Here is a 22,406-nt window from a genome sequence, read left to right as displayed (position 1 = left end):
ATGACATGCTGTAGCATGCAGTGCATAAAGCCAATCAATTTTGTCAAAATTCCAAAACAGTCCCTTTAGTTATCTCTGGTTCAGGAGATAAATACTATCTTGCTGCACAGCTGCAAGCATTCAGGCAGCAGCGTGTGTGTGTGTGTGTGGTTTTGCAGAACAAATACATGCACAAAACAAAATGTTTGCCAGTAGTACGTGCATGCATGTGAGGAGGTACATAATGTGAAAGGAGAAGAAAGAAAGAAAGAAAGGAGAAGAGGATTGAAAACAGAACACTGGAGGGGGGGGGGATAATGTTGTTCTCTCTGCCTGTGTGTGTGTGTGTGTGTGTGTGTGCTGGCGAGGGCGCATGCGCCAGCCCGGGGAGGGGGCGGGACATGCGCCGCACCGCGCAACCAAACCTGCGCGATTTCCCGCCCACTGGGCGGTGATTGGCGACAGTTGGTGTCGGTCAGCGTGGGGGCGGGCGGTGATTGGAGCAGGCGGGTGTCGGTCAGTGGGAAGGGGCGTGGCGGGGGCGGGTGCAGGCAGCAGGGTCGGTTGGTCGGCGGTGGCGCCAAGGGGGGGGAGGGGCTGTCGTCCACCCGCCCGCCCGCCCGTCGTCGTCGTCGTCGTCTCCTTCCCCTCACACACACAACACACACACGGCGGCGGCGGCACAAACACCTCGGAGCGGCCTCTCTATCTCTCTCTCTCTCTCTCTGTCTCTCGCCTCACACGGAGCCGGCGGCGCCATACACACACACATATACATATCTTCACATACATACTTACTCGTGAGGGAGCAGCGGTGGCGGCGGCGGCATTAGCAACGATGATGGTCGGGGAAATGGAAGCCAAGGAGAAGCCGAGACCCAGTCCCGACTACTTGATGCAGCTGATGAACGACAAGAAGCTCATGTCGAGCCTGCCCAACTTCTGCGGCATCTTCACCCACCTGGAGCGGCTGCTGGACGAAGGTCGGTGCCGGGGGGGGGGGGAGGGGGAGAGTTGGGGAGGGTGAGGGGAAAGAGTTGTTGGGGGAGGGGAGGTGAGGTTGTTTAGTTGAGGGGAGGAAGGAGTTGAGGTTGTTTAGTTGAGGGGAGGTTGTTTAGTTGAGGGGAGGAAGGAGTTGAGGGGAGGGGAGTTGAGGTTGTTTAGTTGAGGGGAGGAAGGAGTTGAGGAGGGTGAGGGGAAAGAATTGTTGAGGGAGGGGGGGATGGGGGAGAGTTGAGGAGGGAAGGAGTTGAGGGCGAGGAGGAAGAGTTGTTGGGGGAGGGGAGTTGAGGGGGTCTTGAGGAGTTGAGGGAGGAAAGTTCAAGGGGCTTGAGAGGAGGGGGAGTTGAAGATTGTGAGGAGAGGAGGGAAGATAGGTTGTTGATTGTTGAGGGCATGGGAGAGTTGAGGAGGATTGGGGAGGGGAGGGGGAGAGTTGAGGTTGTTTAGTTGAGGGGAGGAAGGAGTTGAGGGGAGGGCGAGGAGGAGGAGTTGTTGAGGGAGGGGAGGGGAGTTGAGGGGGTCTTGAGGAGTTGAGGGGGGAACGTTCAGGAGGCTTGAGAGGAGGGGGAGTTGAAGATTGTGAGGAGAGGAGGGAAGATAGGTTTTTGAGGGCATGGGAGAGAGTTGAGGAGAGGGGAGGTTAAAGGGGGTTGGGGGAGAGTTAAGAGGAAGGAAGAGGTGAGGGGATTGGGGATGGTGGGAGGAGTGGGGAAAGGAGGTAGGTGGGTCTAGAGGGAGTGGAGAGTTGAAGAGTTGGAGTGAGGGTGAATTGAAGTTGAATGAAGAGGGGATGTGAGGGGAAAGGAGGAAGAGGAGAGTTGGGGAGGTATGTGTGGGGCTGGAAGGAGTGGATGAGAGTGAGGGAAGAACAGGCTGTAGGGAGGGAGTTGAGGGAAGTAGGAGGGTGAATTTGGATGGAGGATAGTTTGGGGAGGAAGGGAAGTTTGGGGGGGGGAGTAAATGAGGCTGGAAGGAGAGAGTTGAGGAAGTTGGGAAGTAGGAGGGGGTGACTGGGGAGGAGAGGATGTTTGTGGAGGGTCGAAGAGAACAATTGAGGGGGGGGCTAGAAAGGGGGGGAAAGAGTTGGGGAGATATGCTGGAGGAGAAGAGATGAGAGGAAGGGTGAGGATGGAGGAAGATGTGGGGGAGGTGAAAGAGGAGAGATAAGGGGTGGGGGATGGTAGGGAAAGCAACGAGGCCAGAGGGGGGAGGAAAGGATGAGACAAGTGAAAAGAAATGAGGAGGTGGGTGAAGGGAAGATAGAGGAGGGGGATCGGAAGAGGTTGAGGGATGAGGAGAGAAGAGTTGAAGGCTAGTGTAGAAGGTAAAAGGCTGTTGGAGGCTGAAGGGATAGTTGGAGAGGGGGATGGTGGGTGAGAAAAATGTAGAGGAAAAGTTTGGGTTGGTTAATGGAACAAGAGTTGGGACTGGCCAATGCTTTGGAGTAGTAGTAACTCTTGAGGGGCAACCCCTGCGCAGAAAGAAAGTGTCCCTCCGCCTCCCGAGCCAGGAAACAGCTTCCCTCTTGATAGAATTGTTCTTAGTGGTTGGCATGGGGCATTTTTTTAAATAAAAAGAAAAAAATCAAATCGACCATGCTTCGGAAGGCACTGGGACATAGCATGGTGGGCGATTTATTATTAATCCAAACTTTCACATACTAAACTTCCACAGACAACGGATCGCCCTGTGTTTAACTTGAAAATAATAACTCGTGGAGAAGTTGGATATCCCGAGAACACGTTCCTGCAGTAGTTGGGTTATTTTTCTTTGAATGTTCCTCTCCGGCCCACAATGTGAACAAGCAGGCCTAGTTCCATGCCTACATTTTGCAAGAGGCTGCATTAAAACTTTATTTTCTCTCCCTGATATAAATTCAGGAGCCTCTGGGTTAACTAGTGGGCTGCACGATCGCCGGGCTGCTGCTGTTTCCTGAAACTTAGGGGAAAGCAGTTAATTCATTTATAGGCGGTTTGAACCGCTTTGCGAAGTTTGTTTAAACTTTTTTTTGTTTTCGTGCGTAGTCGGAATTTTTTCCAGAGGAAGTCAAGCCTCCTTTTCCTGCTCTTGCACCAAGCCACGTTGTTTGCGATAATTGCTGAGAAATTCGTCTGAAAATGTCGGCTTTCCGTTTCCAGCTATTGCCCTCCCCCTCCCTTTTTTGTTTAAAATGCATTCTTACTGAAAAGCAGAAGGCCATGGATTTTTGTTTCGCCCACCCTTGAAGCCCACATCGGAAAGTGTAATCGCATTGCAAATGCAACGCGAGCTCCAACACTAGGCTGCGCTAGACGATGCAAAACAAATTTTCAGATGAGTCCTTGACGAGACCGATGCAGAATTGATTTCCTAAAATCACTGTTTACAGCAGGGCATTAAATAATTAAAAATGAAGGGTAAGGCTAATTTGTATGATCATTGCATTATCAAATTCCCTGTCAATTCTTGCAGGTGAACAATTTCAATTGCTGGTGGTCAAATAATAATTGGAGCTGGATAATCTTTGTTATAATTTCTGAATAGTTGCTTTTGCTGTGTGGCTCTCTTAACACGAGAAATATGACTAGGTTACCTGGGATTATCATGGTAACCAATCTACTGATCCCGCAAGACTTCCTGCTGAGCAGGATTTGGTGATCTGAATCCAAGCGCAGAGACTTGGAGTAAAGGCCCCTCTCGTCCGGTTCCTGTTTATTTGCAAATCAACGTAGTCAGGATTGGTATTCTGCTGACTACAGCATTGTGTCGGTAAAGCATCAGGGGACCTCAGCTAACCATTGTTTTGGTGTTTTCTTTTGGTGTCTGTGGGTGGATTCTTTTGCCTCCTTGTTTTACCGTCTGTTTTTTTGGATGATATTATGAAGCCTGTTTCTTCTAAGATATAAGACATTTCATGGTGTGATTCGAAAGAATGGAGGAGCCCTACTAGTTCTTTGGTCAGTTTTAATCCCTCAATTGGTTTCTGAGATATTTGATTAGAATCGCACTGCTTTTTGTGGGGGCTTGCTATGTTCAGATTACCTATTGCAATTTGCACATTGCATTTGTGATTGTGCTTCAAATGGTGCTTGATTACCTATGGAGCGCTGGTGGATGTCCTGAACACGTGAAAGCGACAAATAGGCACAAATCTTTTAGCGTTTAGTGTTGTGAATAGACCAAATTATCGCTTCAACTTCAGGTTATTATTGTGATGCCAATACCCTGATTTCCCTCAGTCCCACTATGCAGTTTGAGGTGAAGGTTTTCATGGCTGCAAAAATGGACGATTCTTGATACTGCTCTCTCTTTTCTGCAGCTTTCATATATATATTTTTATGGGTTCTCCTGTGGGGAAAAAAAGAATCTCCAAATGACCAGAGTATATCATAAATATTTTGACATAATGGAGACTTGTTGGCATCTCATTGATATTGTTACACATCCTGTTATTCCTCCTTGTTGAGTTCACCTCTTTTCTATACCCATTTTTATTTACGTACCATCAAGAGGCACTGTTCTACATATTCCAGTATTTTTCCTTTTTCCATTTTGACTTTAAACCAAGATCCTTTTCGATTTGATGTACAGTTTAGATCACCTTTCCAGCTGCCGCTTTATCTTCTGCCCAGAAAAAGACACCCAATATTGGAGTAACTCAGCGGGTTAGGCAGCATCTCTGGAGAACACGGCCAGGGGATGTTTTGGGCCTTCAGGAGTCTGAAAAAGGATCCTCACCTAAAACGTTTCCTATATATTTTCTCCAGAGATGCTGCCTGACCTGCTGAGGTATTCCAGCACTGTCCTTTTTTGTAAACCAGCATCTGCAGTTCCTTCATCTTCTGTGCACCTCACACTGTAGATCAAATTTTCTTTGAACTTTTGTACTTTGTGACCTCTGTCCCTGTTTCAGTTCCATTTCATTTATTTGGGTATTGGGTGAATATTATTGGAACTTTGAAGAAGCTTTGAATAAAACTTGGGAGTAAAAGCTTGCAGCAAGAGATGCTATGTGCAAGTCATCAATGGTGGTCTTGGGTTATAGTCTCCGTATAAACTAAGTGCGAAACATAGTGCTGGAGCAACTTAGCGGGTCGTCAGCATCTGTGGGGAGAAATTGACAGACTTCAGTCTGAAGAAGGATCTCGATCTGAAACTTCACCCATTCCTTCTATCCAGAGATGCTACCTGTCCCGCTGAGTTACTCCAGCATTTTGTGTCTATCTTCGGTGTAAACCAGCATCTGCAGTTCTTTCTTACACAGACAACATTTTGGGTTGTGACCCTTCTTCGGACTGAGAATAGAGGCAAGATAGCCGGTAAAAAGAAGTGAGGGGAAAGGATGGGGCAAGAGCTGACGAGATCAGTGAATCCAGGTAAGGAGGGCTTAGTTGGCATATGAGTCGGGTGGGGCAAGAAGGATGAAGCTGGAAACCAAAGGTGGAGTTGATGTGCAGATAAAGATAATCATAATAATCATTATACAGATTAATGGGAGGTTAAATGTAGAATTAGAGGGAGGGATGGTGGATAGAAGGGAACGGTTGAGGGGGAAGAGAAGAAAACTGGGGCACAGAGGTGGGGAGGAGGGAAAAGGAACATGGGAAAGGATTGTATGCGGGGGAGAGAGAAGTGATCTGGGTGGATGAAGAGAAGGGATGTAATTTACCTGAAATTGGTGAATTTAATATTCATGCTGTCAGGTTGTGAACTAGCTACGCTGAATATGAGGTGCTGTTCTCGTTCCGGCAATGGGCAAGGCCAAAGACAGACAGGTGGAAATGGGAATAAGGGGACTAAAGTGACCAGCAACCGGGTGGTCCTGGTGGAGAGAGCATGTGTTTGACAAAGAGGTTACCCACTCGACATCGGTACATTGGTCACAACAATGTGGAGGAGGCAACATCGAGAGCTCAGAATGAAATATCCCCTCCAACTGAACCTTGACATTTCAATTTATGCCTTTATCTGGGTCTGAATTTTTACATGGAGAATCTGTTCACATGCTGCTTGTCGCATTTCAAATGACCACCAACTTTCTGACAGTGATAAATAGCTGGTGCACTTTAGTCTGCAGTATGCAAGGTAGTGTGCTGTTTAGCTTGCAGGATTTATTAGGCATTAGCTCAGATTATCTTTTCAACTGATATTGTTCCATTTTTGAAATTCAGTAGAGTTTGGGTTTATGTATAGACCAATACTAGACGTATTAGTATGCACTTTAGTGAACAAACCTGGTCGACTCAGCTGAAACCATTGGAGTTCCCTTTAAATTTGAGATTGCTTTGAAGTTTATTCCATGTGCTTATTGATCATATCTTGCCAGTCAAAATGGGTAATATTTTTAGTTCATCATTCTCTTTCCTACTCCCTTATTATTCAGCACTGCTATTTTAATCTTAGATTTTGTATAGATTTGCTCTGCACCTGACTGTTAATCATTATTAAAAAATGGTGAATGGTGTGTAAAAGATTACTAAACACATTTGGCAACTAACATAATAATAATAATAATAAATACTTTATTGATCCCCTCAGGGAAATTTAGATGTCCAGAAGCCCCCAACCAACAAACCCACAGATTCAAAACGAACGCAGACAGAAAATACATAGAATACAATGTGGACACTACCGGAGAGCAATAAATACTTAAAAAGACCAATAATTAACAATTAAAAATTAAAAATTGCAAAATGCATCCCCCTACAGCCTAGATTATAAAATCTAATGGCTGCAGGGGTGAAGGATCTCCTGAACCGCTCCGTTCTACAGGGCAGGGAGAGGAGCCGGTTGTTGTTCCGAGTGCTCTTTTGACTCTCCAGAATTACATGGAGGGGATGCCTGGGGTTTTTCAGGATGACCTGCACCTTGTGCCTCATACGCCTCTCAAGCACATCCATCCCAGAGTCTACTCTCCCCTCCAGCACTGAGCTAGCTCGTTTGACCAGCTTCTTGTTGTTTTTTGCACTAATGCTGTTGCCCCAGCAGACAACAGCGTAGAAAATAACACTTGCAACCACAGTGTTGTAAAACATGTGCAGCATATCATTACACACATTGAAGGATTTGAGCCTTCTGAGGAAAAAGTCTGCTCTGGCCTTTTTTATAGAGGGAGTCAGAGTTGACAGACCAGTCCAGTTTGTTATCAAGGTGCACTCCAAGGTATTTATATGTCTGCACCACCTCAATGTCAGCCCCTGCAGCATTGACCGGCTGAAGGGGGAGCTTGGACCTGCCGAAGTTAACCACCATCTCTTTAGTCTTAGTTGTGTTCAGGATGAGACAGTTCTCTTCACTCCTGGCACAAAAGGAACTGGTCAAGTTCCTGTATTCCTCCTGCCCGTTCCTTATACATGCCACAATCGCTGTATCATCTGAATATTTCCGTACGTGGCATGTGTCAGACTTATAGTTAAAGTCTGCTGTATACAGGGCGAAGAGGAACGGGGCCAGAACCGTTCCCTGTGGGGCTCCAACATTGCACACCACTGTGCCAGAGACACTGCCCTGCCCTGTAGAACATAATCAGAACTGTTCAGTAATGTGTACAACTGAAATGTGTGTGAGTGGGAGGCAAGTCATAGACATAGCCCCTTCTGCCACTCAATCCATGCCTGCCAATCATTAAGAAATCATTTGCATTAATCTTTAAATAATCCATTTTATTCTCCCTACATCTCCATGGATATCCATCCCCATTCTGTTACTCGCATCCCAACAGCAATTTTCAATAACCAATCAACCTGGATGTCTCTTTATCGTATAAGGGAACGTCCAGGAAAGCCCTCGTGGTCACAGGAAGCATGTGCAGTCTACACGGTGCTGGAGGTCAGGATTGAACCTAGGCCACTGGAGCTGTGAGGCAACAGCTCTACTAGCTATGCCGCAACCTTCCTTCGCCTTTACCAAGAATTTCTCATTATTTCCTTCTGCCATTAATGCCCCAGGTAATATTGTTGACCAGTTTGGGTCTTGCCTTTAGGTCATATCCAGCCTGTGCAGTTAGCAAATAAAATAGTGCTGCAGTAACTGGGTCAGGCAACATCTCGGCAGCATACAATGCCCTCCATAATGTTTGGGACAAAGATCCGTTATTTATTTGCCTCTGTACCCCACAATTTGAGATTTGTAATAGAGAAAATCACGTGGTTAAAGTGCACATTGTCAAGTTTTATTGAAGGGTATTTTTATACATTTTGGTTTCACCATGTAGAAATTACTACTGTGTTTATACATAGTCCCCCCATTTCAGGGCACCATAATGTTTGGCATCACAGGTGTTTAATTGCCTCCTTAATGCAGGTATTAGAGAGCTCACAGCACTTAGTCTTTACTCCAGTCTTTCCATCACCTTTGGAAACTTTTATTGCTGTTTATCAACATGAGTACCAAAGTGGTGCCAATGAAAGTCAAAAAAGCCATTATAAGACTGAGAAACAAGAATAGAACTGTTAAAAGACATCAGCCAAACCTTAGGTGTATCAAAATGAACTGTTTGGAACATCATTAAGAAGAAAGGGTGCACTGGTGAGATAACTAATTACAAAGGGACTGGCAGGCAAAGGAAGACCTCCGCAGCTGATGACAGAAGAATTCTCTATAATAAAGAAAAATCCCCAAACACCTGTCTGACAGATCAGAAACACTCTTCAGGAGTCAGGTGTGGTTTTGTCAATGACCACTGTCTAGAAGAGTTCATGAACAGAAATACAGAGGCAACATTGCAAGATGCAAATCACTGGTTAGCTGCAAAAATAGGATGACCAGGTTACAGTTTGCCAAGAAGTACTTAAAAGAGCAACCACAGTTCTGGAAAAAGGTCTTGCGGACAGATGAGACGAAGATTAACTTGTATCAGAGTGATGGCAAGAGCAAAGTATGGAGGAGAGGAGGAACTGCCCAACGATACGATACGATACAATTTATTTGTCATTTGGACCCCTTGAGGTTCAACCGAAATGACGTTTCTGCAGCCATGCATTACAAACAAATAGACCCAAGACACAACATAATTTACATAAACATCCATCACATTGCTGTGATGGAAGGCCAAAAAAACTTAAGATCCAAAGCATACCACCTCATCTATGATGGGGGTGTTGTGGCCTGGCATGTTTGGCTGTTGAAGGTACTGGTTCACATCTTCATTGATGATACAACTGCTGATGGTTGTAACAATGAATTCTGAAGTGTATAGACACATCGTATCTCGTCAAGTTCAAATTCAAACAAATGTGGTTCATTCTACAGCAAGACAATGATGCCAAACATACTGCTAAAGCAACAGGAGTTTTTCTAAAGCTAAAAAAAATGGTCACTTCTCGAGTGGCCAAGTGAACCCAATTGAGCATGCCTTTTATATGCGGAAGAGAAAACTGAAAGGGACTAGCCCCCAAAACAAGCATAAGTTAAAGATGGCTGCAATACAGGCCTGGCAGAGCATCACCAGAGAAAACACCCAGCAACTGTTGATGTCCATGAATCGCAGACTTCAAGCAGTCATTACATGCAAAGGATATGCAACAAAATACTAAACATAGCTGTTTTATTTACGTGATGTTGCTGTGTCCCAAACATTATGGTGCTTTGAATTGCGGGGACTATGTATAATCACTGCTGTAATTTCTACATGGTGAAATCAAAATGTATAAAAATGGCCTTTATTAAAATCTGACATGTGGATTTTTTTTCTATCATAAATCTCAAATCGTGGAGTACAGAAACAAATAAATAAATGATGGGTCTTTGTCCCAAACATTATGGAGAGCTCTGTACGTGGAAAATATGGATGGGTGTCTATTTTGGTTGGGACTCTTCTCCAGACTGATTATGAAGGGGAGGGGGCTGAAAGAGGGATGGGGCAGGATAAAGTGTGGCGGGTGATGGGTTAATGCAGTGGGGGGGGGAGGGGTTTAATAGCCAAATAGTTGGACAAAGGCCAGAGTTAAAAAGACAGAAGGTGCGAGACGAAAGGACTGAAGAGTTGTGAAGCTGCAGCTGCAATTGTGAATATGCAGTTTAGCATCTGGGTACTCAGACTGGACACAATTCCATAATTGAAAATTAATAAACTGTCAATGCTAGAAATCTGAAACAGAAAATGCTGGAAGCATTTGATAGATTCACGGATGCCACCAAACCTGTTTTAAACACTCCTTATAGTAATAATACTTTAACTTTTGCAGGTATTTTTAGGTGTAGGTGAGGCAAGTTTGTTGACGTTGTCTAGTTAAATGTGATTGCAAACTAAAGCTAATGGGAAATATCCTTGAGCCAAGGATATTTCATCGATGCCACGTATTGATTGACCTGCGATCTGCTGCTTCATAAGTAACATGTCTGGTTGGGTTGGACAACTGCAAAGTACTGGAGCAGAAAGGTGTTTTTTGTGGCATGGTTACAAGTTTTGATTTTGATTGGAATTCTATTTGCTTTCTGTCTACCACTCTTCCTGATCGTCTGCTGAGGAACTGTGGCAATATTAACAGCCATTTGTTGTGTCTAGTTGAAGGACAAGTCCTTGATTTGATACCTCCTTAAGCATTTTTCCCAGAAGATGGATAATGTATTTGACACTTGCCTCTGTATTGTGCTAACATTGTAATGTAGCGGAGGAATGTCATTCAACAACTGAGGTTTTTGCAAGGTGCCTTCTGCACTCTTTTTACACTGGTTGGTTGCACAATCTGAAATCGGCTGTGGCGCAGTACGTGTTTGGTTTGAAGATTATCTTTTTGAAGAGAATAGATTCTGAGGAGGCTTTATGAAAGAAATTCTGAGGATGATTCCCTTTGAGGCAGATCTAGAACCAGAGGAGAATTGTTTTGAAATGAGAGGTCCACCATCTAAGAACAAGGGGTTTTGAGCATTGTGAATCTTTGGAATTACCTGAATTGGGGAGATGTGGAAGCCGAATCATTAAATGTAAAGGCTGAAGTAAATGCATCTTGGGTCAGTAGGGAAAACTTTGAGGTAGAGGCGAGGCCAAAATCTAGTTCGTTTTTATTAAATGACAGAACCTGTTTAAGGGGCCACACAACCACCTCTTGGTCTTGTATACTTCCTGGCCTCGGGCAGATATCACAGGAGGGTGGAATTAGTATCTTAGGAAACATGTCTGTTACAGAGATCAGTGACTGAGCAAATCTTTTCTAAAACATTTGTGAAATCAGTCCAATGTTGAATAAGCATTTAGACGTTTTGGAGACAGTTGTAATGGAGCGCTGAAATAAGATTGGCGGGTGATTCTCCAGGTATTCAACCATTTACGCACTTGATTTGTTATTACTGATAGTTTCAAAACAGTAAAGCACAGGAACGGGCCAACAATGTCTGCCCAACATGATGCCAAGTTAAACTAACCTCGGCCAGCATGTGATCCATAGCATTCCATTCCCTGCATATACATTTTTCCTGAACCCTCCCAAATAATGCTGCTTGTGAATTAATTGTGAATTATCCTTTATCCTACCTCTACATTTCTTCCATTCCCTCCCTCAACAACATCCAGATATTGTTTGTGTTTTGTTCTCTGTCTGTCCTTTAGACTATTTATTAGGTGGTTTTACACAAATGACTGCTGCTTTAGTTCCAGCTTTAATGTCACTTTGATGCCTGGCATATTTGCTCATCTGAGGAATTTTTATTGTAATCAAATTTTCACAATCTTGAACAGCCAGGTTATGAATCGTGGATGAGGCTCATATATATATTATGGGTATCGTCAGAATGTGGTAACTTGTCGATATCTGATCTTTAATGCTCTTTTTGTCACAAAGAGCCTCACAAAGAGTTTATGGATTTGTGTAAATCTCATTCATTTCATCTTGCATTGCATCACTTGATGCAGTACGTCCTTAGATTACTGAAAATATTTTAACAAATGTCAGAATTTTGCAAAAATTGACCACATTTAGGTTTGTGATCTTCCAATTCTGTTAGACTGTATGAATTGGGTGGACTATTGTACTATAGAAAAAAGATAATGCGAGTTGAAATATGGCCTATTGACACAATAATCGAAGGTAGACAAAAGTGCTGGAGAAACTCAGCGGGTGCAGCAGCATCTATGGAGCAGAGGAAATAGGCAACGTTTCGGTCCGAAACCCTTCTGAAGAATGATTTCGGCCCAAAACGTTGCCTATTTCCTTCGCTCCATAGATTTCTCCAGCATTTTTGTGTACCTTCGATTTTCCAGCATCTGCAGTTCCTTCTTAAACAAATTTCCATTAGATTTGGACGGTGGAACTGTTTATTGGCCATCTGTTTTAAGTACAAGGGAGAGTGATGGACATCATCTACATAGACTTCAGCAAAGCCATTAACCAGGTTTTGCATGATTGGCTGGTCCAGAAGGTACATGGGATTGAGTATGAGATAGCAAATTGGTTACAAAATTGACTTGGTGGTAGGAGGCTGGGGTGGGAGTGGTGCTTTTCAGATTGGACACATCTAAGCAGTGGTTCTCTGCAGGTTTTCAGATGACACCAGAATTGGTGGTATTATTGACGATGAATATGGTTGTCTAAAATTATGAACGGGTCTAGATCAATTGGAAAACTGGACATTGGAATGGCTGGTATAATGTAAAGTGGCAAGTGTTAAGTGAAGCATTTTAGGAATTTAAAACGGGGCAGGACACTTGCAGTGAAACATTTTGTGGAATGAAGGCTGAGGAATGATCTCATATACAATTGGGGGGCGTAGATAGACTCCCCTAATCTGAGGGATGGGAAAGTGGAGAAATGAACAAATATTAGAGGGCATAGGTTCAAGGTAAGAGAAGAAAGATCTAAAGGGGATCTGAGGGGTATGTTTTAAATAGGATGATGCGTTTATGGATCTGCCAGCGGTGGTGGTAGTGGCAAGTACAGCTACAAAGTTTGAAAGACATTTGGGCAAGTACATGGGTATGACAGGACCAGAGCGATAGAAATGTAGGCAAATGGGATTAACATAAATGAGAATCTTGGTTGGCATGAATGAATTGGGCTGACGAGCCTGTTTCCTTGCTGTATCACTCTGAATCGTGCTCCAATCCCAAGTATCCTTAAAGTGAGTAGCATTCAAGGCCACTAGTATTTGTATTTGCCACGTTAGCTACTTTAGAATCTGAGAGTAAGCATGGCAGATTAGCTCCCCCAAGGACATTGGTGAACCAAATGGGATTATTGACTGTCTGGTAATTTTCTGGCATCATTACTGATGTTTTTAAAATTCAAGATTAAATTCCACGGTGGATTGAAACTCGAGCTGTTAGATTGTTACTCTGGCAATTTAATTGCTGCACTATCACTGTGTTCCTTTTGCTGGAGTTGAGTTCAGTAAATGTCATTTATAATGAAATCACATGCTAATTGTTTGCAGTTTATAAATAAGGAGCTGTTCATATTTAGACAAATGAGGCACAAATATTTCTGCTGTCATGAATTTTTGGAATGGATCTACAAGAATCACTGTCTTAAAGGCACCCAGCATCATCAGAGACCCACGCCACCCTGGCCGAGCTCTCATTTTCCTTCTGCAATCGGGAAGAAGGTAGAGGAGCCTGAAAACTAATGTCCAGGTTCAGAGCAGCTTCTTCCCTAGAACCATCAGGCGATTGAACACTACAACCTCCAAATAGGCTCCATATAGACTTGGGGGTATTATTTTTGACTGTGCACTATTGTCTATTTATTTGACCTTATATACTGAACTTTTCTTTGTTGTTTCTTATGGGTTTTACAGAATGCTATGTTTACATATCTGTTGTGCCACTGCAAGTCAGAATTTCATTGTTCCGTTTTGGACATATAACAATAACACTTCCTCCGAGGCTGGTGGAAGTGGGGTCTTGGAATATTTTTCAGGGGAGGTTGATAAATTCTTGCTAAGCAAGGGAGCGAATGGTCACGACTGGTAGATGTGAATGGAGTGCTGAGGTTCCAACTGTCAAGATTTTATGAAAAGATGAGACCGACCCTAGGCTGCCGGGGTGGTGGTGAAGGCAGATATGATAGAAGCATCTAGAGGCTTTTAGATAGGCAGAGGAGATTAGTTTACATTGGCATCAAGTTTGGCATGGACATTATGGGCTGAAGGGCTTGTTCTTCTGCTGCACTGTTCTGTGTTCTAAGATTTAGTGGCTTTGTTTCTAATTTGTATTTTATGTAGGAGCGCTGAGAACCATTTGCTTGCTTCACGTCTCATTGGCATTCTAATTGATGTGATGGTGACACTGTTGAAACTTCCAGGCCCAAGATTCTTGATGTGAACAATTTTTAATGAGTATATGTGATGAATTTAGATGAAGTTTGAATGAAATACTGCCAGTAATTGTAATGTGCAAGTTGCTGTGTTTAAAAAATATAGAATATTGTTGCATCTCAAGTTTGAACTATGGAGCAATGATGTTTTATTTTTTTTAAATCGGTTGGAAAGTGCTTTATCCTTTTAGATGCGGTGCTGGTTTTTTTTGGACACCCGTACTGTGGTTATTTTCATTTGGATAATTTCAAGAAAACATTTTGGGGGCCAATGAGGTATTTGATTAGCAAAACATGGTGCTGGAGAAACTCAGCAGATCGGGCAGTATTCGTGGAGGAAATGGACAGATGACCTTTCGGGTCGGGACCTCGTATAAATCGGTCTAAAATGTCCTGACTCTGTCGTCTGTCCATTTCCTCCACAGATGTTGCCGGATTCGTTGAGTTCCTCCAACACTTTTGTTCCAGAATCTCGAATTTCCCATCTATGGGTTTGGTATTTGAAGTTCCCAATTTGTTAGTTTTTTGCTCTGTTACACTTACAAGATATGAAATAGCGAGATAATTTGGCTCATTGGGTCCATGTTATCCGCTGAGGAACCAGTCCCACTGAACCTTAGTTCCTTGTACTCCTAGGATCCGTGCACTCACATGTGCTCTTTATCTAGCCCCCTCGATTTGTTTTCCCTGTAATCTCCGTTAACGGTTAAGTTACAGCAACTAGTTAAACGTATCAGCTCATCTTTGGGATGTGGCTGGAAACTGGAGCACACAGAAGAAATGCATGTGGTTACAGAGAACATTCAAAATCAGTACACTGCCTTAGGCCTGATCGCCTGTGTTCCTTGCGCTGTGAAGCAACAGCATTAACTGCTGCTCAGAATGTTGACTGTACACCTGTGACTGTAGTGTTTTAATTCCAGTTTCCCACAGATGCCATGCATTTTTACCCACAACCAGCGGTAGCTAGAGTAACTTATGAAGTGACTCTTGTTTGTTTTTCCCTCTTTGTAGATGTTTGGCATTAACATTTACTGACTGGTCTTTCAGAATTAGAATTGTTTGCTGTGGTAATAGCCAAGAATGAATGTATTTGTTCAGTTTACAAAAAAAAAAAAGATTTTAAACCCTAGTTTAATTGTTAGATTTTGGGTGAATGCATATTCTTATCAGAAGCCCTGTACATTTTGTGTAAGTACAGGTTTTGAATGTTTTGCTTTGTTTTAAAGCAAGTAAAAAACTTGTGATCCATTATCTGAATTTATTCTGACTTAAATTCATGAATCCAAGTTATTTCTGTTACCTGGTTTTGTTCTTTCTACATTTTTCTCTTTTGATCAGTTTATAGATTACAGCAATTATCGTAATGATTTGGGGTTTTGAAGTACCTGTGAATTTTTTTTTCTGACCAATTTCCTGTAAAATATTAATAATACAGGTGTTTCTTTTCCACAGTTCAAGCAAATGTATTAAATGGGCAAATGGAATTTAACATATTTCCTAAATATTCTTTTAAAAGAAAAAGCCAAATGTATTCAAAATTTGCATTATTTAGATGTGAACTTAGGGTATCCTGTGCCAAATTTTACAAATTTCTTTAGCCAATCTACTGCAAAACATTAAAAAAACGAATGTATCTTTTGCATTCTTCTACATAAAATAACACAACACAATAGATCATTGTGCTGAGAGTCGTTTGTGCCGTTGGATTTAATTCACATTCAAAGATCTGAAACTAATTTACTAATTCCCTGTGCTACCATCTTGTGCTAAGTCTCTTCCATTTTCTATTTCTGGTATTCTCTCTATTTCTCACTATGGAGGCAGTGCATCAATAGTTTCTCTTCCTCTTTCTATATTCTGGTGCATCCCTTCTCCATCCTTGTCCTCTTCTTCGTTTACATGCTGGCCCTTGATGTCGCCTTCCAAGCATGGACTCAACTTCCACATATGCTCACATCTGCTGTGGATTCCATAGGAGTTGCCACATTCTGCAGCTCCCTGGCTGATATTGAGCTCTGGGTAAGTTGTAAATTTATCCATCTTAATTTTGGTAAACCTGAAGGTATTCTGACTTGCCAGCATTACATTACTACCTCAGCTGCCATCTGAACCTTAGCTGGCAGTGGGAAAACTCTTGTTCTGCTGTGCCCCATTTTGGACTTTCTTATTGAAACCTGGTAAATCTTATGTCCGCAAGTTCCTGTGATGGGTTTAGGGCCAGCGAGATGGCATCTGCTCTGGACCTTTTACAATGGGAAGCAAACTGCAGCAGATCAGGACTGTTCTAGAGGCTGGAGTTATTGAGTGCCATCATCAGTCTCTCAAGCACTTCACATGATGGTGGATATCAGAGCCAGCTAATGTGGGTTAGACTATATATATATTTGACTGCATATTTTGGAAAATAGATATTAATCCTGCTCATTGCGAACATTGTGCATGTTCATTAGATTCGGATGGAAAGTAAATCACTTTTATTTGGCATTTGTGGTTATAACATGGTTGTTATGGCAGTAATTTGATATTTGTGTTTCTGAAAGTGACTCATATTAGTCTTAATTTTAATAAAGCACTCAAAGTTTCAATATTCTGCAGTGGGACTTGCTGTGAAATTTAGCGTGAATCCTTAAATTTCAATTTACTTTGTCCTAAAGTGTATCAGAAGATAGCACAGTACCAGGGTGAATTAATGGCTGTAATTGAAACATACTTTTTTTTTAGTGAAGAATACCATTTCATAAACAACTCGAAGGAAGAAAACTGTTTATTGATTATAAGTAAACTGGTCAATGGGATTTTCTTTCCCTGTTCTGTCCCTCCACCTCAATTTTCGCCTAGGGATTATTTTACTGGTTGTAATGAAATGGCTTTATGAAAATTGACCAGCATAGATCTGTGCATTTGAAAGCAACCTATGAAATATCTTTGTTTCAGAAGAGGATTTTCATCTTCCAAAATGTAAAAAATTAATGTCTATGTTCCAGAGCTGGTAAAAATCCACCACCGATTTTCTGGCAATCAATGGTCCGGCACCTACTTTAATCCGGACCAATTTACAAGAGAGACGCTTGAAATTCTCTCCTCCCTCCCCCCCCCCCCACCCCCAAAAAAACAACAGATAATCCAGAAAGGCTGCGGAAACCAGGGTGCCAGAAAATCTGTGGCGGGAGAGAGAGAGAGAGAGAGAGTGTGTGTTTGTGTGCGTGTTGAATTCTGGGTCTTGATGAAGGTCAATATTCAAAGGAAGAGGGAGAACAGCAAGGAAAACTCTTCACAACATGACTATCAATATTGGTCTGGAAGAGATATATTCTTTGACTGAGCCCGTTAGAGGAACGCTGTGATTGTATTTCAAACCATCTGGGTGCTTTGAAAGTTTGAGGGATCGAGTTGGGTCTGTTGTGCTAAATGCTTCTGACGGGTCAAGAAGGCAGTTAAGTAGCATGTGACATTTAATACAGAACATTATCCTGCAGATGGTGGTATCTGGAGCATTGTACTGCTGGATAATTCACAGATGGGGTGAGCAACATCTGGGGGCAAAAAGCAATGATGTTTCTGGTCAAGAACCAGTTTCTGGAAACAGAGAGGGAAGTTAAGTTGTTTAGAGGGGGTGTGAAATGTTTTGTACATGGGGTTGTGATCTGCAATTGGCTTACAAGTGATATAAACAATGCCAATTAAATCTTTCAAAAGGGAAATGGAAAGGAATTTGATAGAAAATAATTGCATGTACAGTTGTAAAGAGCAGTGTGGATGGGGGAATTGGCTGACTAGCTGTGTGTCTGGCCCGTTTGCTCTCGAGTCCATGTAGTCTCATGGCTAAACATTGCATGATTTTTAAAAGACGAGAGGTAAATTATCTTTGTTTTAACCACGTGGCCTCTGGTAATATTGCTGTGCTTGGCCCTATGGCTGGAGGGATTCAAATAAATTCTGGGCTTGAGTGTGAATCAGTACGGTGGTGTGGTGATTGAAGGTTGTACAGAATGTGGATAAATTGCACCGATTATGCAAATTACCAACACTCTTCTCAGGAATGAGCCAGTATTTCCTGTAACTGAGATTTTTTATTCAAATAACATTCATACCTTCACTAAATTATACTGGTATTCAGAAGGAATGTGTGTGGCTTCAAATGCTTTTGTATTCACAAGAATAATTCTTGCACTTGTATTGAAGAATCCCTTTCGGAAAGCAGAAAACATTTTGTGCCTGAATCTTAATAGTTTTAAATGTGCATATTGTCATTAGGTAATGATGTGGAAACTGTACAATTTAAGCATCTGTTCATTTGGATAGAGTAAGTACATAGTAAGAACTGAAATGCTATTTCAAACTTTATCTCCTGTATAATATGAAGTCTTGTTTTTGGAATCTGTGAACTACTGCCTTTTTGATTGCAAAAATTCAACATGTTGTAGAATGTATTTACTCGGCTTTCACAGTGAAGTGTGTAGGAAGGAACTGCAGATGCTGGTTTAAACCGAAGATAGACACAAAAAGTTGGAATAACTCAGTGGCAGGCAGCATCTCTGGCAAAAAGGAATGGGGATGATGTTTCGGGTCGAGACTCTTCTGACTCACAATGAACTGCTATGATCTGCCAAGTTCTCCAACATTTTTGTTTTTATAAGTTTAGCATCTGATTTTTATTTTCACTTTTTCTCTCATTATGCTGTAGAAAACCTGGTTGGTCTACTGATAGTGAAAATTAAAACAAAACAGTGGCAAATGGCTGGAATTGCTCAGAATGACGCAGCATCTATGGAAACATTTGGGGGAGGCCTCAATACTGAGTTTGCAGATGTGTTTGATGCACCCCAACTATGTTATGCAACAAAATAGTTTTAGTGATGCTTGCAAATTCCTTTAAATGTCATAGAAAATTTGTGGTGTGACATGCTGCAGTTCCTGTGCACCATCAAGGTTGTCCTGTTATCTTCCCTGGCCAGAAAACATTGGAACTTGCCCCATGCAGATAATATTTACACTGATCGTGTTTACTTCTAAAGATTTAGAAATATTTGTGGAAGAATGTTGACTGGGTTTGTTACGGATAATGCAATCTAATAGGAATTTTAAAACTAGTTATTTTAATTGGTTTTGTGCATTTTTTGGCCCAGATTTGCACAGATATCACTTAGTTCAGAATAAGACGTTCCATGTTCTGTTTACAAGGAGCCCCTTTTTTGGATTTGGAAGTAATGGAGCGAATTGTAGACGCCCGAGTCAGGATTCCAGTAATAAGCGAGTTTGATATTCCGACTGCGCATGCCCAGGTCAAAGGGCACAATGCATAAACATTGCTTGAAAGCAGTGGAGCTGTGTACATATACTCCTTAATTTCTTCTGTTTTTTCCATGTTTGATTCTTCTGGGTAAGAAAACACAGCTTTCAAACAATGAATTAGTTGTATTTATTGTTCCTTTGTTAAAAGTAAGATTATTTTGTCGTTTTTATTGCTTTATGGTTTGGTGAGAGAGATCGTTCTCGTCCATGGTCGGGGGCACTGTTGAGTTGCTGCTAGGCCATCCCCATCTTTATCTGGCAGCTTGTGTTAATAGAAACTGATTTACTTAATGCCAAATAATAGATTTCCTAAATATATATATTGTAGTAAACATTATTTTTCCATGATTCTAAATATTTGAAAAGGGTCAGATTGTGCATGACCTATGATTGCATTGGTCTTTTGTGGTGGCTTTAAGGATGTCATTGATAACATAGAGGCTTTTATTTGGATGCATGTAGAAGTCTCACTTTGTAGTGAAAGGACTGCACCATCTTGCAAACTGCCCACTGAGGTATCTCTTGTCCCATCTGTGGAAGTGTCTGGTTCCACACAACGGGCATCTCAGAAAACACACAGCAGAAGGAAGTTATCCTCATTCCCAAGACTTTGTGTAATGTGTTGCATTGTTGGGGAATTGCCCTGATAGTCTTTGATGTCGAGAACCATAAAATACAACTGTAAATGCAGTCTACAATAGATATAAAATGTGTATTTTTACTGTTTTTTGAAAACAATACCCAAAGATAAAGGAACAACATTTTCAATGAAGTTTGGCAGCGCTATTCAAACACTGCACTGCATGTTGTCTTGGGTACAAGTGTATCCAGTCACTCCCTCTTCCCTTCCCAGTCTGTCTTGAAGCAAGAGTTCAGTTGCTTCATCGCCTTGAGCTTGTTTGAATTGCAGCAGCATGCTGGAACGTGTTGTTGAAGGTTCTGTGGTTTGGTGGTTCTCTGTGGACCTACCCAATAGCTGTCTGTGTAGTCCAGCCTGTTGTGTAGATTCCCCTCTGCAAGTTGCAAAAAATTGTTGGGAAAGCAGATGCTATTGAATATATTAGATTTATCACTGGACAAATTTGAGGTGTATACAGTCGAGAATTCATCTTTTTCTTTAGAAACGTTTTTCAGTCTACACTACAGTGATACTGCATATCTGTCCCTGATGGATATTTATGTTCCTTCCTGCCTCTGCCTCTGTTCCTATTGGATAATTATTCTGTTCCTTTATCCTTTATGCTGATCTAACTCTTCCCACAGAGCTGCGTCTTTTTCTTGGGTACTTTTATATTGGTAGTGCGTAGCTTTTTTTTCCTTTTGGGGCAAGAATACCCACGGGATTTATTAGTGACTTGCTTCCACTTAATGGTGAATCCTCATTTTATATTCTGCATAAGATGAGGGATTGTATCAATCCTATCAAATCCTTTAAGCTGTTGGACCTATTATATCTTTTCAGTTCCAGTAGTTTAATTTTCAGTCGAAACTAGGAACTGCAGATGTATGTTTACCAAAGACAGTGCTGTAGTAACTCAGCGGGTCAGGCAGCATCTCTGGAGAACATGAATAGGTGACGTTTCGGGTGGGGACCCTTTAGTCTGATTGTTCTGGGGAGAAGTTGGTAAAGGAGACTAGTTTAGATTGGCTTATTGACTGTCATGGATGGGTTGGGTTTCTTTGTCTCTTTAATATTTAGTTTTATTTAACCAAAGCTAGTGGTCTGCCTCAGCTGAACAGAGAGCAACCCAACTGGTTAATTCAGTTAATTCTAGATGAATTAACTGAAGTCAGTTAATTCACCCGGATTCCGAGCCCAGCTCCGGACCAAAAGTCTGAAGAAAGGTTTTAAGCCAAAACGTCACCTATCCGTGTGGTCCAGAGAGACTGCCTGACCTGCTGAGTTATTCCAGCAATTTGTGTTATTTTTTGTATTAACCAGCAACTGCAGTTGTTTGCTTCTACTGTGTATAGAATGATAATACCGTACTTGGTTGTAGCGAATAATCTGCAGTAATTTATATAATTTTCTCTCTCCTCCCCCTCCCCCTTTCCAGGTCCATTAAAATTACTGTATATCCTAGGCACAGCAGAGTGTACAACATTACGTGCTTTCTCAGAAACGTAGTAACGTTTCCCTCTTTAGGCAATTTAATAGTCAAGCAGGAGGGGCTTATGTTTTCTCAGTAGATTTTATAAACATATTTGAAAAACAATTTATATTGTAGCTCTTTTTAAAAAAAAAAAAAAAGGATTATGCAAGTGCTGCCCTTCAGTTTTACCAATTAAAGTGGATAATTAAATGTGCTGCTTGTGCTTTAAGGCCAATTTCATTTTGACAACAGATTTCAACGTTGCAGCAGCAATGGCATTCTCTGGATTGAAGGATTTGGTGTTAGTTGTGGAAATGGAAGAGCTGACAAAAGATCTTTTTGAGGCATTTTCAAGATTGAAACATGTGGTAGATGAGGATACCTTAAAAGGCCAAGAGCCAGTGTGTTTTTTTTAAGGATCTGGTTTTCATATCTAATCCGTAGAAATTAATAACTAATTTAGCTATTTAAATTGCTCTGCTTATTTTACATCAGCTTGATTTCCGAGTAGATGTTTTTGTAAGACTCTTCACTTTTGTTGCATTAACTTCGGAAGCTTCGCTCCTTAAATGGAATGTCCTAGCTTGACATGCCATGTATTGAGCCAAGTTATGTTGCTATTTAACTGTAAAAATCGAACTCTATTGCAGGAAAAATTGTTCTGAGAACATGGGCGGCATCGTTTTTTTATATAAACACTTTGCTGCACCATGTGCTCTGGCAGCAAGGTCAAAAATGTAACCCTTTGTTAAGATAACATAACATGAAACCAGCTATGTGGGCAGCTGATAAAGTACTTTAGGTGTGATGA

At 41.9% G+C, this 22,406-nt stretch overlaps 1 protein-coding gene across 10 annotated transcripts in view; it reads left to right on the top strand.

The window, feature by feature from the left end:
• Positions 1–538: 538 nt before the first annotated feature.
• LOC116988304 (protein quaking-like) overlaps positions 539–22,406 on the top strand; it is a 95,241-nt gene continuing 73,373 nt past the window's right edge. For 3 of the 10 annotated variants that reach the window (XM_033044892.1, XM_033044886.1, XM_033044895.1), the window contains exon 1: positions 599–962. In XM_033044892.1, coding sequence (XP_032900783.1) covers positions 818–962 — 145 coding nt within the window. In that variant the 5' untranslated portion in view covers positions 599–817. Of the gene's footprint in view, positions 963–16,118; positions 16,230–22,406 lie in introns of those variants that run through there. The other 7 variants (XM_033044887.1, XM_033044889.1, XM_033044896.1 and 4 more) reach the window with 4 other exon arrangements.

The sequence above is a fragment of the Amblyraja radiata genome, chromosome 27 (assembly GCF_010909765.2).
Source record: "Amblyraja radiata isolate CabotCenter1 chromosome 27, sAmbRad1.1.pri, whole genome shotgun sequence".
NCBI classification, from domain to species: domain Eukaryota; kingdom Metazoa; phylum Chordata; class Chondrichthyes; order Rajiformes; family Rajidae; genus Amblyraja; species Amblyraja radiata.
This window is presented reverse-complemented; position numbering and strand designations above follow the sequence as displayed.